This window comes from Schistocerca piceifrons, chromosome 11, assembly GCF_021461385.2.
Source record: "Schistocerca piceifrons isolate TAMUIC-IGC-003096 chromosome 11, iqSchPice1.1, whole genome shotgun sequence".
NCBI classification, from domain to species: domain Eukaryota; kingdom Metazoa; phylum Arthropoda; class Insecta; order Orthoptera; family Acrididae; genus Schistocerca; species Schistocerca piceifrons.
Window position 1 is genome coordinate 136058111 of NC_060148.1, and position 19259 is coordinate 136077369.

A 19259-nucleotide genomic window follows, 5' to 3' on the forward strand; every position below is an offset into this window, starting at 1 on the left:
CCCTGCTGCACTAGACCCCATATCTGTCCAGTGCATGCTCAACAATTCTTTTAAACTTGAGCCAGCGTTCCTCTACATACTGCTGCCCTGTGCTTAAACTTTCAGTTCCTCATTGAGATACGACACTACTAATTTTTTTATCTACTTTACTGAATACACACACACACACACACACACACACACACACATATATATATATATATATATATATATATATATATATATGTGTGTGTGTTTGTTTCAGTTAGTCTTTGTACTCTGTTAGTCATTTGCTGTCACAACCATATCAAGTTCACTGATGTGGACATCCTCAAAGAGGTCAGGTCTATTTGTTGCCGTTAGAAACAATATATTTTCATCATGAGTGAGGTTCCTAACCGTCTGTTCTAGTTAGTTTTCAGAGAAGGCAACGGAACCGATGACCTCACTGTTTGGTCTCCTCCCCCAAATTAACCAACAAACGACTTTAATTTTTTTCCTAGCAGATATGCAGCTCTGATTCCAAGAATGTTGGAACGACCTCCGTGGTACGTTCTTTCTTCCGCATTTATTGACTTTGACCACAGCAGCAGATGGCTGTAGAGTTTAGTAGTTTGTGTCATGCGTTTGTACGGTATTATGTTGCGTTTTCTGTGTAATATGTAAGTGATTTGATGGTGGAGACAGGAAATCACGGAAAGACGCATATTGAGTGTGGTACTAACTCAATACTTAATTATCATTACAGCTAACTGCCTCGAATGAAGTAGTTTGCCAATGCCTTGTAGTGATGCTATAGTAACTGTTCGTATAGTTATTACATCGGTTTAATTTCATTTATTGGGCACATTTGAATGATAAGTTTGTTCTACATTTAATTCTTGCATCATCTTTGGCGCCTCTGGTTATGGTTTGAGATAGCCTTAGAATTTCGTAAGTAATTATTTCAGGTTATGTGTATCAGAACCAAACACTTGTTATTTTCAGTGAGCTTATGTTTCCGCATTGCGAGCAGGAGGTGACTAGTGTTTAGACAAACATATTAGTGCACATTACGTACCTGTGCTGTTCGGCAATTACGAAAAATACCAGATCGACGTGTTGGTATGTAATATGCTTGCTGTTTTCGTTCTGTCCGATAAAATTGCTAAATGTTTCCCGTGATTTAGCAAAAGAACCGCCAGAAATTTTGATGTGTTGTCTGTAATTACCGGAAATGTGTCTATATGTGGTGGTTAGAGAAAGTGCAGGTCAATGTGAAATACTTGGTGATCGACGAAAAAAGGCCCTCATGAAGTTCACACGCCCGCTGCATTCATATTGTTATATTTACTTGTGTTGTGCATGCGAAGTTCGGTAACAATATTTGTGAAGGAAGGAACAGGGACAGTAAAAGTTCACTGTAATCTGTAGTTCGCCCGGGTTGTAGCGCAAACAGTTATACTGCCGATACATCAGATTCGTTAGCACACATTAACACAGAGTATCAGGGATTGGTTATCTTGGTATGAAAGTGAATGCTGTAGAGGGAATTCATTGTGTTGCGTTTTCCATGGATTTTCAATGTGCCTATGTGCTCCATAGTTTAGTAAATAGTGTTAACTGTTGTTTGTAGTAATGTGCACGTTTCAATCTATGGAAGGATATGGGAAATGTAATTGACTCTGTAAGGCCTAATGGGTATGTGTAATTGCCATCAACAAAAGTATCCCAAAACCACAGAACATTGTCATGGGTACGCTTATGAGAAAGTAATTTCACCAAGTCTTCTTAGAGGAATTTAATCGGTGTTAAATCTTGACAGTCATTTATTTATTTTTCCATGCAACGTTCAGGCAGCAGTGTGTGTTTTTTAATGACTGGGTAAAGATTGCAGCATTGCTCTATATTGAGTTGATAATGTTCAATATAAATGACTGTATAAGGAAACAGTTGCTAAAAATACATACTAAACTGACTGAAAAAGAAGAAAGTTCTGTCTGTGTGGGTGGATTTTCATGTTCTGCTTTTCTGCATACTATGAGCATATATGGGTTTATAGATTGATTGAAAGTGCAGCCAGTATGATTGAGAAATAATTCTTTTCTGTCGCATACGTTGCTAAGAACCTAATTATAAACCTCTTACATTATTCTATATTTTAAGGAATTTGCAGGATACATTGACAGGCTTAGATATAGCTCGAGACTCATTTAATCTTTTATTCTTCATACATAAAATTGTCTACAGTAAATAGATTTGTTTGGTAAATTCACTTTATCTTAGTTGCTTCACATGACACTTAGAAATTTATGTGGAAAAAGCAAGCTATGTCAGCTACCGTATTCAGAATAGGATTGTATACCACAAGCAAATGCTACTAAGTAACAGCAGTAACTGTAAGTCATTTGTTTCCATTGTGTGTGGTTTTTGTTTTCTGTCAAATTGAGTTGTTTTCCATTAATGACAGTGAGGCTTCAGCAGCATTGCTCTATATTGAGTTGATAATGTTCAATATAAATGACTGTATAAGGAAACAGTTGCTAAAAATACATACTAAACTGACTGAAAAAGAAGAAAGTTCTGTCTGTGTGGGTGGATTTTCATGTTCTGCTTTTCTGCATACTATGAGCATATATGGGTTTATAGATTGATTGAAAGTGCAGCCAGTATGATTGAGAAATAATTCTTTTCTGTCGCATACGTTGCTAAGAACCTAATTATAAACCTCTTACATTATTCTATATTTTAAGGAATTTGCAGGATACATTGACAGGCTTAGATATAGCTCGAGACTCATTTAATCTTTTATTCTTCATACATAAAATTGTCTACAGTAAATAGATTTGTTTGGTAAATTCACTTTATCTTAGTTGCTTCACATGACACTTAGAAATTTATGTGGAAAAAGCAAGCTATGTCAGCTACCGTATTCAGAATAGGATTGTATACCACAAGCAAATGCTACTAAGTAACAGCAGTAACTGTAAGTCATTTGTTTCCATTGTGTGTGGTTTTTGTTTTCTGTCAAATTGAGTTGTTTTCCATTAATGACAGTGAGGCTTCAGAGTCCTTATAACCAGCAAGTTGTAAATCTATCAGGTTCTTTGTACCTCAGCCAGTTTTAAATTTGTAATATGCATTGACTCATTTGCTGCAGCCATAAAATGTTGCCTGTGCACTATGTTGAATAGTAACAATTTAAACAATATAACTTTTGCTTTCTTGTTTTTCAGTGGATTAGGAGAGCACTCATGGACTCCAAGGGAACTAGTTGGCTGAAGAAAGAGAAGAATGAAGTATATGCTGAACCAGACTCCTTGGTAAATAGCTTCTTGTATTTTTTACCATTGTTTCATTACTTTCTTTGTGCAATGTGGTGTGTAAACAAGCAGATTACCTTACCTGTTGTTTGTCAGATGAAATATTTGGTACTGGCTGTTGGTTTTGATTTTTGACCAAATGAAGTTGTGACTCTTGGCTGTGCAACATATTTGCAATGGATTGGTATCTTGTAGTATATAATGCTGCTCTCCAATATTTAATTTGTTTTAAAATTTCTGTAGCTTATTGTTAGTGTGATGTTGGCATGCCAGTAGTTAATGATTACAGGATTGTTGTCTACTAGGAAATTGTCACATGTTCTTGAACTATTGTGGTGTTTGCAATCACTTGTTGCAAATTAATTTTCTACTTTGAGATTTAGTTTGGTGTGTTGTTACTGTCTAGATTTGTTCCTTTCTTAGAAAGTGGTATTATTAATGGATATGATAAAGTAATATATGAGTAGGACTTTACTTGCTAGAGTGCAGATGATTCAGGTGGTATTGTAGATCAGTTGTATGGCTTGCTGGATGAATTGATCAGATGCTCTGTTTGTGGTCAGTTTTTAAGTTGACCATAGTTGCTTTCTCAGACAAGAGGGGATATATATATGTGTGGATTTATTGCAAAGACAATAGTTGGCAGTCAATTTGTCATGGTGCCTGATGGAGAACTCTAAACTCATGACCTACAATATTGTTTTCCTGGTGTATTATTTTTGCTATTGCTCATCTAATTGGTTTTATGCACTCAATGTTCTTGTTAGCAATATTACTGTTCTTGATCAGTTTTTGATTTGGGGGTAGGTATTCAGAATCTATTAAATATAGGGAAGTGGTTGGTGACAAAGAGCTGTTGTTGAAATCCTTTGAGGAGTTTAAATACTATTAAATGAATGAGCAGTTGGTAGTGTAATTTACAACCCTAAGAAGGAAATGGTGGTAATGCTGATACTAAAAGAGTAAAGGAGTGTTACAGTTTTAACTACAGAATGTTTGCAATTCTCTTTAAGCAGTAGATTTTCACATTACCACTCTAAATATTTGGTAACACATAAATTACTTCAATGTTAGTATAATCACAGAGTTAAACTGTGTGGGCTCAAATATGACACATCTGTAACACACAACATATGCCTACGGATTTGGTGCTCAAAAGAAGTAATTATAGCAGAATGTCACTGTCAGCTTTTGGCAAATTAAAACATGCTTAAGCTACTGTTAGAGCTCACTTATTGATTCAGTATTTCTGAGATCAGCAGGATTTGAAGTTGCCAGTGTGTGGCTATCAACATTCTACGGATAATTCTCTCCTCATTGAACTTGTTTTGAAAATATATTGTTCATTTCTTTCTTCATCAAAGTGCTGTAATTAGTGTTTTTGTAGCTAGATCAAAACACTTCTGACCCTATAAAGATATCTTTTCTCTGAATCATTCATCTTGAAAGTTTATCTAGAAGCAGTGAACACACAAATGTAAACCCATGCTAGACAATGTCACATTATGAAAGTAGCCTTGACAGGTTTTTGTTAGTGTCGACTGCCAAAGTCTGCGTCAAGTAGGACCTTCCTCCCCCTCCCCCACCCCAAAAGAAGAAAACGAATTTCTCACTTACTTTTGTTTCTATGAACTTGGTGTGTGTAGTGTCTTGCTCATATTCAGGATGTTCATTCTTCTAGTGGTACTGTAGGTCTAGCATTGATCTCAAAATGTAAGCAGTTGGTAAAGGCAAGTCATCGCAGATTTAGCACACATGCCTTTGGTGTTCCAGTCTTCTTATCACTTCTTTTTGGAACAACTACAGAAGTGACGACTACAATGCACTTTCATATCATGTGTTACATCTGTATTGTAAATCTATCTGTTTTTCCATTAGCTCAAAGCTGTGTGACTGAGCAGTCGCTGTTCCAGCTTTTCATGTGAGGTTGTATCTGAACTAGTCCAACGGTGAAAAGCAAAACTCAGTTGCCGACAACTCAGGTGCCTCAGTTACATTTTCTAAAGAACAGAGAAAGTAAAATCAAACACAGAAAATGTCAGGATAGAATAATGATATATAAAGGATACATTTGTACTCAACACATTGAGGAGGCCTTTGGTTCCAGGTAGGTAGAATCAATTGACTGCTAAATATTTAAGCTATTGGACAGTGTCATTCATATGAAGTACAGAACAACACTAGAGCATGAATACGTCTAATGCAAGCAGAAATCTGTTGGCGTGACTGGTGGCGTAAAGAGGTGCTGTGGGGTGAGAAGTGAGGAATAGCAGGGTAGGGGTGGAGGTGATGCTGTGCTGCCTGTGGGATTGGTCAAGGACATAGGGTGACAGAATAGGGCTTCTAGGTGCGGTGTTGGGAAGCTGTATGGGGGGTGGGGAGGGAGAGAGTTGTGGGGTAAGTGCGTGCACTGCTCAGTGCTAGAATGAGAGCAGGGTAGGGAATAGGTGGGGCGGAGCATACAGACTAGTGAACATTCACGCTATTGGGGGTTATGGGGATGAGTGATATGTTGTAGGAAGAGTTTCCATTTTGTACAATTTAGGGAAGTGCTGTCACCCTCTATGATCACATCCCCCAACACACATGACTTTGTCACTGAACAGTACCTTCCCCAGTGTCTGACTGTCTACTAACCTATAGCCCATTCCTGGTTGCCATGACCAACTACATTCTCACACACAATTACTTCTCTATTGAAGGGATTGCCTACAAACAAACCTGCAGTACATCAAAGGCCAACTGTATGTCACCATGTTCTGCAAATTTATTCATAGGCCACCTAGAGGGTTCCTTACTAACCACCCAGAATCACAAAGCGTTCACCAGATCAAGATTCGTTGATGACATTTTTGTGATCTTATTGGTTTGTTTATTGAACCTGATCTGATTAAGTCCATCAGACCCTCTATTAAATTGGACCATGGTTTCCCGTTTTATATCATATTTTTCTGAAACTAAGTTGTAATATGGCAAATAGTATTACAATGATTTGGGTGTCTCAATTAGCAATTAGCAAAAGTTAATACTGGCAGTAGTTCTACTACTGCAGTTGCTACCACTAGTGGTTCTGGTAGTGGTGGTGCTGAAAGAATTTGTAGGTGTGCAAGGTAGACTTTTTCTGATGCAGAGTGTTACGGGGAAAGGAAATGTAAGGAGACTCCACCAGCTAACAATATTGGGAAACAATGTGGTTTGAAGGAAATGCTAAGGGTCACACTGAGGTGTGCACAGCCTAAAATTTCCTTTACAGCCTTTTCCCAGAAACGGAATTCCCATGCCTTGTCTTGTCAGCCACAAATACAGAAGCATCAGATTCCACCCATCTGCTTTGGCCCATGACGTCACAAATATGGCGGAAACGAACATACACTAAGACTACAATATGGCACCTATGATGTCATTACATAAACATGACCACTAACACGAAAATACAATTAAAAACCAACACACACGTTCCACAAAAACCTAAGGAAACGAATGGGACAAGCGTGGGAAATTGGGGGTTTTTGGGTGGAGACAAAATAAATATGAACAAACTTAGACGCACACCACCATACTAAACGACGAAAAAAAAACGACGGCACAAAACTACTCAAATTCCACTAAACACAATATACAGTGGAATTGGACACTTAGCTTGATCTACATAGCTCAACAGCAGCTCCCGATCGCACGAATTGGAATCAAACATTTCCCTTCACCTGTTATCCTTAAGACACCTCCACATGTAGCCATCCCTGATCAGAGATGCCAGAAGTTTAGTAAGCCGCATTTCTTCGCAACACACTGAACACTTCAAGATTTCATCCAAAAATCCGAATAGTTGAAGAAATTTTATTAGAGACAACGCACTGTCCCCCATCATCGCCGACAACCGAAAACTGTTGACCCTGCCAGTCATATCCATACCTACCAAAGACATAAAAAAAGCATTTTACCAAAATTCACACACACCAATCAAAAAAAAGTAACATTGACATAACAAAACCAAAATAGTTAACTCCCGGAAAAATATTCCGCTGAAAGCACAGTCACTACCAATACCACACACGTGCAATGCTACCACGCAAATGAACATCATACGCCACGTAACACGCTACTCATAAACACACCACCAGAGAGGACCACCAACCGCAACAATACACCACATATAAACAAGGCACACATGCAAACTAAACCAAAAACATCACCCAACACACAACACATGAACACACCACCAGAGAGCACCACCGATCACATCAAAACACCTACAAATATGCCACTCTCACAAACTAAATTCCACACTGCCATGATGTCACACAACACAGTAGCCTTAAGTCATGGGTTGAAGCCGACGGGTGGGATAGGACACTTTGGTCGACCCCCATCTCCCACATACCCCTAGAGTAGCACTCTCCTTGCAAGTCAGTACTACCCATGACTGAAGCAACTGAATCACATTTTCTGCTGGGATTTACCCTACCTCTCATGCCTTGAAATGAGGAATAATCTCTCCATCCTTCCCACAGTTGTTTTGTCTCCAATTGAACTGATAAAATATTCTTGCCCATCGCTACTCCAGCCCTGCTTCTTTCCTCTTGCCTCATGTCTCATATCCCTGAAACAGAGCTACATGCAGGACATGCATGTTTCCTGCAGCCATGTCAGACATCTCCAACACAAAGGAAGGGCTACCTGTGAAAGCAACCTTGTGATTGGCAACTACGTGCCTGCAGCCACTGTGCTGTATCCTACATAGGCATGACAACTAAATCGCTCTGTCTGCAGGAGTGACCATTGCCAAAGTGTGGCCAAGAAAGCTGGACCACCCACTTGCTGGAAGTGCCCCCAGCATGATGTGGTTCACTTCAGTAACTGCTTCACAGCTGGCTCCAACTGGATTCTATCTTCTAACACAACATATTATTTCCTGTAACCTCTCTAGACTCAGCCTATGCTAGTCCATGTCCTCTACCCATATCCCCTTTCCTTGCTCTCACTTCAGCACCATACACACACACACACACACACACACACACACACACACACACACACACACACACACACACACACACACACACACACACCCTTCTTTCCTCCCAGTGCAATTACTATTTTCCCTTTCTCAATTACTCTCCTCCCCTTCCCCTCCCACAGTACAGCTTCCCAAAACTACCTTCAGCAACTCATACTGCCTCTGCCACATCCTTGAATGCTATCACAGAGAACACATTATCTTCCCCGACCCCTCGTCCCACTTTTACACTGCTATCCCTCTCTCGCTGCCCTGTGCCTCCTCATATCTCACAACCCACCCTAACAGATGGTTGCTCATACCAAAAGCAGATGGTCATTCCCAGTTCCTGGAGACAGTGGCCGTGTGTGTGTGTGTGTGTGTGTGTGTGTGTGTGTGTGTGTGTGCGTGTGTGTGTGTGTTCTCTATTTCAGAAGTGCTTTGTCCAGAACCTCAATTTTTTAGTACTGTTTCATTGTATTTGTCTGCAAGTCAGTATAGAAAGTAAACATGCCAGATTTAATGTTCATGGGAAAGTGAACTGGAAAAAACACACCAACCAAATCTGCAATAAAAGTCCTCAAGATTGTTCTACCTCGAGTGTAAACTGAGAGGAGTGTTTCGTTCAGATATGTGTGAATTCCCTTATCAGTAACAAAAAAAAGGTCCGTGTGATATGCTAGGTGGAACATACAGTGCCGTCTGTATTTTGTTTACCAGGCTTAAAATACTAACAGTTTTTGATATCTCTATGACTCTGCTGTTGGCATCAGGGAGAATGTTAAAGAATGTGTTCCCAGAAAGCAGTTTACAAACAAGATACTGTAAGTAATGCAAAAATCCACATCGAAGTCATAGGCTAGCAAGAACAGGAAACTCTCAGTAAGTAAATGGCCTCAAACATCTCACTTACTATTCCCTCCCTGCTTCATCCACATCATTTTAATATTTCAAAATAAAACTGTGTGATTGGCTGATAGAAAATTCATGTTGCAATTAGTTGTATGATATGGGTATTGTTGATTTTAATATTAAAGATGCTAGTTGTACCCACTGATTTCATTACACTACTGTTTTTTTTTATATGATGCGCATTTCATATTTCATATAAAATAGTTAATGATAAGTAAATAAAGATTATGGAAGTAGGAAATATGATTGAAAATAGCAGCATAGGAAAATGAAGTGCAAGATGATAATAAATTTTCAAATATGTTGTCACTGATCATTCATATAACTTTTCGATCATTACCATTGAAAGGCACCTTACTGACTGTCACTGAGAAGGCCACTCTCTGAAAAGAATGAGTCATTTATTCTTTGAAAGTGTCATAGACTTACAATATGTGATACTTTTTGTAATATATCTAAAATTGTCTTCTTAAAAGAACTCCTTGCAGATATTTTATTACTATTCACCACAGGTTCAGTTACACACATCTACCATGAAAGTAAAAGAAGAATTGGATGAGGAAGTGAACCAACAGGTAGGTCTAGAATTTGTGTGACTGTATGAAATTAAGCAGTGTTATGTTACGGCTCATGTTTGGTGAATATAATATAGATTGGCTTGATGCACTTGTCCATGTTAGTCTACCCCTCTATAAACATCTTAATCTCTGATGACTGTCACCTACTACATTCATTCGAACTTGCTTCTTGTCTTCATGCCATAGTCTCCCTCTACACTTTTTACCCTCACATATCCCTCCATTACCAAATTGACTATCCTTAGATACCTCAGAATTTGTGCTATTAACAGGTCCTTCGTGTTAGTGAAATTGGCCCCTATGATCCTCCCTCATTTGTTTCATCTACCCATCAGATCTTCAGCATTCTTCTGTAGCACATTCCAGATGCTTCCATTCTCATCTTGTCTGAATTTCCTATCATTTATGTTTGACTTCCATACAGGGCTGCACTGCAAATATCTTCAGAAAATACTTCCTAACACTTACATTTATATTAGGTGTGAACAGTCCTCTTTATTAGGCACATGTTCCTTGATATTCCTAGTCTTCACTTTATTTCTTTCTTACTTCAGCCATTGTCAGATACTTTGGTGCCCAAATAGCAAAAGTTGTCTGCTACTTTTAGTGTCTCATTTTCTAGTTGAAATTTAACATTGACTGATCTATTTCAGCTAGATTCTATTGCTTTTATTGATGTTTGTCGTACAATCTCTTCTAGTAATACTATACAATTTTACTCTTCCAGCTTTTACCTCCCACACATCCCTTAATTGACAATTTCTAGATGCTGGTTTTGTTGATAGAATTACACTGTCATTGGTAAACACACAGTTTCCTTTATCTTCAGATTTCCTTCATGTCTTCCTTGTACAGAGTGCATATCAGATGTAGGCTACAAGCCTGTCTCATTTCCTACTCAATGCTTCCCTTTCATGTCTTTCAGCTCTTAAAACTGGAGTCTGGTTTCTGTGAAAGTTGCAAACAAACTTGGGCTTCCAGTCTATTTATTCTGCTGCTGTCCAAATTCCAAAGAGTGCAGTCAACTCCACATTCTCAAAAGCATTTCAGTAAATCTGCAAAAGCTGTAAACACAATTTTGTCTTTCTTTAACTCGTCTAAGGTAAGCCATAGTATCAGTATTGCCTTGTGTTACGTGTTCCTGGTACCCAAAGTGATCTTACATAAGGTTAACCCTCTAAAAGCTTTTCCAATCTTGCAAGCATGATATATTAATCTGATGGTGTGGTCCGATAGTATTCACACCTGCCTTTCTTCGAATTTGAATTATTACATTCTGGTTGATGTATAACTTTGTCAGCTATCTCGTATCTTGCACAAAAGTGGAATAATTTTGTCATGGATGGCTTTCCCAAGTATCCCAATAATTCTGAGGGAATGTCATCTATTGCAATGGCCTTGTTAACTTTGCTCTTTCAGTGTTTTATCAAATTCTGGCCATATCATAATATCTCCAGTCTTGTCTAAAACTACTTCCTTTCCCTTTTCTGGAGCAAGTTTGTTCACCTTTGCCTTACAGCCATTCTTGTTTAGCCAATTGCATGTTCTGTTAACATCATTCCAGTAATGTCTGTATTCCCTTTTGTCTGTTTTAATAGCCACATGTTTGTATTTTCTCTTCTCATCAGTTAAATTCAGCATCTCATGAGTTGTTAAGGTATTTGTCTTAGGCCTTACTTTTTACCTATGTTTCCTCCTGCCTTCACTGTTTCATCTCAAAGCTGCCTATTCATCACCCAGTGTATAATTACCCTCTATTTATCACTTGTTGCCTAATGCTCATTTTCAAACTATCAATGATTTTTGGTTCATTCAACTTACCCAAATCCCATGTACTTAAATTCTACTTTTACCATTTCAACAACATTACTCTGCAGTTAATAAAAACAACTCTAGCCAGAGTCCACATCTATCACTGGAAATGTTTTGTAGTTTACAATCCTGTTTTGAAATCTTTGTTTTTGACATAACATAATCTGCTTGAAACCTTCCACATACACAAGCTTCTTTCATGATACTTGAAACAAGTGTTTGCAGTGACTAATTCATGCAATGTGCAAAATTCTACCAGGCAGCTTCCCCCTTACAGTCATTTATGCCATTGAATGTTCTCGTAACTATTGTGCATCCTGTTCCTACTATTGAATTTCATTACCTTCTAGAATTGGCTTTCATCTTCCTTAGCTATTGAATAATTACTCATCAAACTTTTTCCTATTCCATTCTTCTGCTGGTCTGGTTGCCATACAAATTTCTACCACTGTTGTATTTCCTTCATGCCTACATTGCTGTTAATAATAGCTTACTCATGTTCCTATTTTCTTGCTCATTACTACGGCTCTCCCTGCACGACTCCTATTTTTTTTTTTTTGTACATAATCCTGTACTGACCTGACCAGAAGTCTTGTCCTTTCTGCCACTGCACTTCAGCTCTTACTACAACTGAATACAACCTATAAATTTTTCCTTTTTAAAGTCTCTAACCTTCCTAGGCTGTTGTCGTCGTCGTCGTTGTCAGTTCAGAGACTGGTTTCATATAGCTCTCCATACTACCCTATCCTCTGCAAGCTTCTTCATCTCAAAGTACATACTGCACTCTACATCTTTCTGATTTTGCTTAGTGTATTCATCTCTTGGTCTCTCTCTCTCTGACTTTTACCCTCCACACAACCCTCCTGTACTAAATGGGGGATCCATTGATGCCTCAGAACATGTCCTACCAACAGATACCTTCTTCTAGTCAAGTCGTGCCACAAATTCCTCATCTCCCCGATTCTATTCAGTACCTCCTCATTAGTTACATGATCTACCTATCTAATCTTCACCGTTCCTCCGTAGCACCACATTTCAAAAGCTTCTATTCTCTTACACACACACACACACACACACACACACACACACACACACACACACACACAAGTGCAGGGAGCTGAGACCACACTGCCAAGCTGTGCTGTCAGCTCTCTGAGACTGTGTGCGAATGAGTGTCTACTGCTGACAAAGGCCTTAATGGCTGAAAGCCTTAATTGTGTGAATCTTTTCTTCTCTGGTATTGTCACATTCCATCCTGGATTTTCCATTGTTTGATGTTTGCTTCTATTGTCTTCTTGTTTAAACTGTTTGTTGTCCGTGTCATCCACTTCCATACAAGACTACACTCCAAACAAATACTTACAGAAAAGATTTCCAACATTTAAAACTATACTCGATGTTAACAAATTTGTCTTCTCGAGAAAAGCTTTACTTGCCATTGCCACCCTAAATTTTATATCCTGTGTACATTGACCATCATGTTATTTTGCAACCCAAATAGGAAAACTCATATACTACTTTGTGTCTCATTTCCTAATATAAATCCCTCGGCATCACTGATTTAATTCGACTACATTCCATTATCCTCATTTTGCTTTTGTTGATGTTCATCTTATATTCTCGTTTCAAGACACTGTTCCTTCTGTTCAACTGTTCTTCCAGATACTTCACTGTCTCTGACATAATTAAAATGTTGTTGGCAAACCTCAAAGTTCTTATTTCTTGTCCATGGATTTTAATTTCTGCTCCAAATTTTTCTTTTCTTTTTCCTCGCTGCTTGCTCAGTATACAGATTTGATACCATCAGGGATAGGCTACAACCCTGTCTCACACCCTTCCCAACTGCTCTTTCCCTTTCATGCCCCTCGACTCTTTATATCTGCCATCTGGTTACTGTACAAATTGTAAATAGCCTTTCATTCCCTGTGTTTGATCCCTGCAACATTCAGAATTTGGGAGAGAGTAATCAAGTTAACATTGTGGAAAGGATTCTTAAAGTCTGCAAATGCTAGAAATATAGGTTTGCCTTTCCTTAATCTGTGTTGCAAGACAAGTTGTAGAGTCAGTATTGCCTCATGTTTTCAAACATTTCTATGGAATCCAAACTGATTTTTTTCCAAGGTCAGCTTTTACCAGTTTTTCCATTCATCTGTAATGTATTTGTGTTAGTAATGTGCACCCATGACTTACCAAACTGGTTATTTTCATGTCTGTCAACACCTGCTTTCTTTGTGATTGGAATTATTATATTCTTCTTGAAGTCTGAGGGTATTTCACCTATCTCCTACATCCTACTCACCACATGGTAGAGGTCTGTCAGGGCTGGCCTTTCGGAGGCTATCAGTAGTTGTAATGGAATGTTGTAAACTTTCAGGGCCTTGTTTCGACTCGCATCTCTCACTGCTTTGTCAAATTTGTCATGCAATATCATTTCTACCATTTCATCTTCATCTACATCCTGTTCTATTTCCATGATATTGCCCTCCAGTATATCACCCTTCTATAGACCTCTATATAATTCTTCCACCTTTCTGCTTTCTCTTCTTTGCTTGGAACTGGTTTTCCATCTGAGCTTTCGATATTTGTCCAAGTGCTTCTCTTTTCCCTAAAGGTCTCTTTAGTTTTCCTGTAGGCAATATCTCCCTTACCCCTAGTGATATATGCTTATCCTACTAAGATATGTAATACTCCACACTCAGACATATAGACTGCCTGGCCTGCTTTTCTGATAACATCCTCCTGAGTCGACTCTGCCTGGAGATCTGAATGGGGGACTATTTTACCTCCTGAATATTTTGCCTAAGATAATTTCGTGCAGTAGAGCTGCGTGCTCTTGAGAAGAAAAACAAAGAGAGCTACAGTTTCACATTGCTCTCAGCCATTTGCATTATTGGCACATGAAGTTGGTTAATGCTACAAGGCCAGGTCAGTTGATAATCCAGACCATTGCCACTGCAACTGCTGAAAAGTATTTTGCCCTTCTTGAGGATCCATGTCTAAGTTTGATATCTCCTCAGATAATACTTATTTGTGTTTGCACCTAACACTGTTTCCAATGTTGTTGACATGCAAGCAACCATGCCTTGGCAGTGTCCATGGTTCACTTGGGGTGGGGGTGTGAACTATTGTTTAAAGTGCTGTCTTTGAGCAGGAGCAATAGTTCTAGCAGATATATTACTTCATTATCTACATGAAGATAAATAAAAATTCTGTGAGACTGCATTGGTACACATACAAAGCAACAGATGAAAACTGTTGCTTGGTCTCAGATTTGAGGCCGTAACTCCTAGTTTCAGGATCAGTTACTTAAACAATTAGCATAACCAAGCATGCCTCCAGGGCTGCCAAGGGATTTCACTTGTGTGTCCTCATAGATTTTCGTCTTAGGTTCAGGATTTGAAGGTCAGTTGCCAGCCAATTATTTGGTAAAGCAGTATGATACTGTTTTCCATAAAAGTAGAAACAAGAAATGCATTTTGCAATTGGGTGATTTGTGAGTGGTGGCAAGTGTAAAAAATGTATAGTTGTCTGTAGCTGAGTGCATAGGATAATATTATAATAATCATAAAATTGGTGGTTCAGATCACACTAAGTGCTACCAGTTCTTTTAGTTTTATGTAAATTCCATATGTAAAACAAATCGTAATTGTAATTCATGCTGAGTCATACTTCTCTAATAGTTATTTTTAGTTAAAAGTTACATGAAAATGTGAGTATTGTTAAAAAATTACATTTTGGTACAAAAATGGAGAGCATCAAATTGAAAATAAATAAATCTCGCATGAATGTATCGAAATTTTTGTTGTAATATGTTGAATGATGAAAAAATATGTAATTTTTACCAAACCATTACAATTCAGTATTTGTTAAATTTGCAGTTGGTTAGTAGACATGGAATTTTTTAAAAAGTAGTAGTTCCTACTAGGAGATCTGAACCAGCAACTTTTTCATTAAGGCACTTTTATGCTATTCTTCCAATTACCAGCAATTATGTTAATAAATAGGAAATGTTTTGTAGTAGGCAGCACTCAGAAGTCTTCTGATATTCAAAGTCAAATTTTTTTAGTTTGGTTACTGCCTATTGCTGGTTTAGGAAATTGATGCTCCAGCACTAAACTCCAAATACTGTAAGTCTGAAGGAAATTGAAAAGGATGATCTGAAAGATACCCTTTTCAGTCAAGTTCTTATAGTCACAGAGATGTGTCCATAATGGTTAAGGTGGCAGCCCATAAAATGCAAGAAATCCAGGTATAACTTATCAGTGCAGCCAAACTAAATTTTTACATCTGTTGTTAGACAAATCTCTAATATTAGACAGTCACTAGATCACTATGTGAATGTTTCTGATTAGCTTAAATCACCCAGTATTCAAAATTGTATTGGCTGATTGCATTGAGCAGAACAGTGAGTGAATCGAGCAGTCAATTTTACTTCATGAATGACTGTAGGATTCAATTTTATTCATGCAGAGGAACTTTTCTTTCCAAAATCATATAGGAGAACAAAATTATCTGCTGTTTAGGTCTTTAGCTCCAAACATGTTTGCTGTGCCTCTTCTTACAACCTGAAATGACCTGTGCATCTTTTTATTCCCATGAAATGCCACTGTTCCATAAAATAACAGTTCCATTGCCAGAGGTGATCCTGCAACATCCACTTGTTTTATTTCATCTGATGGCTGCCCCTTCATGTCTAATGGTCAATTGTGTAGAAAAAGTTTGGTTTTTCCTTCTCTCTCCTGTCCCCACTTTAGTCAATTATGTGTCTGTAATTTTAGTATCTGTGCTGTAGAAGAAATGTGAAATGCATTTTTATGTTCTTTAGTGGAGAAAATTTCTAAGGCAAAGCATTGTAATTATGTCTTTTCTGTTACTGTCTTCTGTTCTGCTACAATCTGCATCATCAACTATCAACTGTAGAGATGTCTTTGATCCCTTTTCTAACATTTTTGTTCAGAAGTTCTGGGGTTTTCGTTTTTTGTTTCATGTTTTGCGAGATATGATGTTGCTTATAAATTAATGGAAGGCTTCTTATATAAGCTGTCTTGGTGGTTCTCATATGTTCAACTTTTGATTGGCCATGGGGATTCAGGGGATTTAGCTTCATTTGAATTTGCTGTACAGATATCTGCTGTCTTGTAACTATGTAAAGTTGTTAACATTTGCAGGTCCTCACTGTATTCCACAACATTCCCCATGCTGGGTGTGTTGGCTGTTATGTCATGTCTGATCACTTTATCAGGTTTGTTAGGCAGAAGTATGTTCCTGTCTTCCAGAGTTTGTTTTTAACAGTAGCAATCTGTGATGCTTCAGTAGTCCAGTGCTCATGTTCCAATCTCTGTATTTAGAGAATTTATTATTTTGGGCATATCTATTACTAACAGAATAAATGTTTTCCTGTTGTGTGGTTTTTCTAAACAGTTACACAGGCTAATTTTGGGAAAACATGTGCCGTAGATTTTCACAGGAATTTTTTTTTTCACACCTGTGCTAATGTCACAGGACATGATTTTGAGATGAGAGAGTTCAGATTGTCCTCTCGAAATTTAGATCTACATTTTCCATGGATTCTCTGAATCTCTTCAATGAAATGGATGGACAGCATGGCTCATGTTGTCTATATTTGGTCAACCTCATGTCATGTTGTACTTTATTCATGTAATTTTCCTCCAAATCTTTTTCACTGTTTGAATTCATGCATCTTCAATTATGTAGCTGACAAGTATATATATATATCCTGTCACTGCAGTATGATAGAGGATTTTGATTTGTATACAATATTTACCAGACAATTTCTTAAGCCTTAATGTACTATGGTGGGTGGATGTTGGAACTCAAATAGTTACTTTTTCCACATCACATTTGACACTTCAAAATTATTTTTTCCTCACATTTGATACTTACCTGCATGCAGATTGCAAATTTCTGTAACATGCAATGACATAAATGCAGATTTATCTCATTGTCCAGTACTGATTTTTCATGATAATGTATTACTGCCTGTGTTCTGTGGTGCATATTTCTAGTGGGTCCTTGGCATGGAATATCTGATTTTGTAGCTAATTATTTCTAGTTTTCCTTCCAGTGTTGTGTACAATGCCACTGTTAGTTAATGAAACTCTTGATCTTGTCTTGAATGCATATACACTTTTCTAAGAGAAAGAGGATTGCTTATTGAATGGGTGTGAGGCTACAAATTGAAGTGTTCTGGGTTCCATCCCAGGCATCATCTGTCACTTTTTCACATGGAAATTGTCTATGTGGAAAATGACAGTTTCCATTCCATTGTGAAGCTCTAGGTCCTCATGTAACTTACTGTGTCAGTGAGTTCAAAAGTTGGAGGAAGCCAGTGGTGTACCACATCCAGTAAGACAATGTCTAACAGAGCACTAAGGTGTTAATAACTAACTCCAGGTTGTTGAAAGCTTTACTTTTACTTCAGGTTTGCATTAGTTTTTGTGACATTAGACATGTATTTTCCTCAGTACCAAAATTTGGTGACCCACACTTAGACCTGCATTTACCTGCTTATTGTCTTTACAGGTGGTTTTCTGACCTAAAAAATGCATTCTGCATATAACCTGCTAGTTGCTTAGTTTCTTCTTGACCATAGTGCCCTCATTGGCTTTGCAGAGGTACCCTATCATCTTCCACTGAATAACATAGGTCAGAAAATAGGGAGCTGAGATCATCATAAAATCAAAAAATGTTCTTATTGGAGCCTTCACCTTGGCACATTCAGAGGGGGAGGGGGGACAGAGAGAGAGAGAGAGAGAGAGAGAGAGAGAGAGAGAGAGTAGTAGTAGTAGTAGTAGTAGTAGTAGCTGCTTGGCAAGGATGAAATAATTTCTGTTTGGTTGATATCTGATGTGTCTACCTCCAAAGTAAACAGAACTTTGATTTCAAATGTTCGTCATGTTTTTCTGACATTTCCTACATTCTGTAGTACCTCCTCAGTATGAATCAATTGGAATGAAAGTAAATCTAATTTAATGTGACACATTTTCTTGTTACCTAATGCCAGTAAGTGAATACATGTGACCAATAGCTTTGTAGCCCCACTTGATGTGTAACACAAGCACAAGAACAGAAGCTTTGAATATGCCATTCTTTCTTTTTTCAGTTTCTTCAAGATCCACCAAGGATTGTAATGCCTAGTCTTCTTATAAAGCAAGACCTAGAACTGAAACAGGATTTAGATGGCATTGAGCACGATGTAAGTTTTCACATCAGTGATGCATTGTGCATGAAGTACTGTATGAATATCATGAAATGCATTGGGTGCAGTAAATTCCAGTGATCATAAATGATGAATCATTAAAACTTAGGATATGAGCACTTCTCCAGAATTTTTATAGTGTTTCAATTGACTGTAGGTATATTGTTCTGTTGTGTGTAATGGTATTTGAATGAAACTTGTAGGAAACATAAGTTTATTAACTGTAACACATGGTAATTTTATTGTACATATAAATAATAAATGTCTCAAATTCGTTCTTGGAACAAATGTACCAAAGAAGACTTCTTTGCAGCAGGTGTCAATTTGTCTGTGTCACAGTTCTGTAATAGAAAAGATGTAAGAGGTAAAGCAATCAACTGTAAGCAGTATATTATCAGATAAGTATGGTATTTGTCATACTATTTCTTTTCTCTGAAGTATTTAATGAAAAACATACTGAA

General features: G+C 37.8%; 1 protein-coding gene across 5 annotated transcripts; it reads left to right on the forward strand.

Moving 5' to 3' along the window:
* The first annotated feature begins 561 nt into the window (after positions 1–561).
* Positions 562–19041, forward strand: LOC124720480. Of its 5 annotated transcripts, none has more exons than XM_047245839.1 (4): positions 562–696; positions 3195–3281; positions 9702–9764; positions 18703–19041. In XM_047245839.1, exons 2-4 carry the CDS (start codon positions 3213–3215, stop codon positions 18877–18879), a joined length of 309 nt encoding a protein of 102 aa, XP_047101795.1. In that variant the 5' UTR covers positions 562–696; positions 3195–3212; the 3' UTR covers positions 18880–19041. The 5 variants fall into 5 exon arrangements, 4 of the variants coding, with proteins under 4 accessions (XP_047101795.1, XP_047101797.1, XP_047101798.1 ...); XM_047245841.1 differs by having other exon boundaries at positions 569–641; XM_047245842.1 differs by lacking the exon at positions 562–696 and adding an exon at positions 703–912.
* Positions 19042–19259: the final 218 nt, after the last annotated feature.

Coding starts and splice junctions, on each gene's coding strand:
- LOC124720480 (XM_047245839.1), top strand. CDS start 3,213: ATGGACTCCAAGGGAACTAGTTGGCTGAAGAAAGAGAAGAATGAAGTA. Junction 3,282..9,701: donor ATGCTGAACCAGACTCCTTG/GTAAATAGCTTC, acceptor TATTCACCACAG/GTTCAGTTACACACATCTAC. Junction 9,765..18,702: donor ATGAGGAAGTGAACCAACAG/GTAGGTCTAGAA, acceptor TTCTTTTTTCAG/TTTCTTCAAGATCCACCAAG.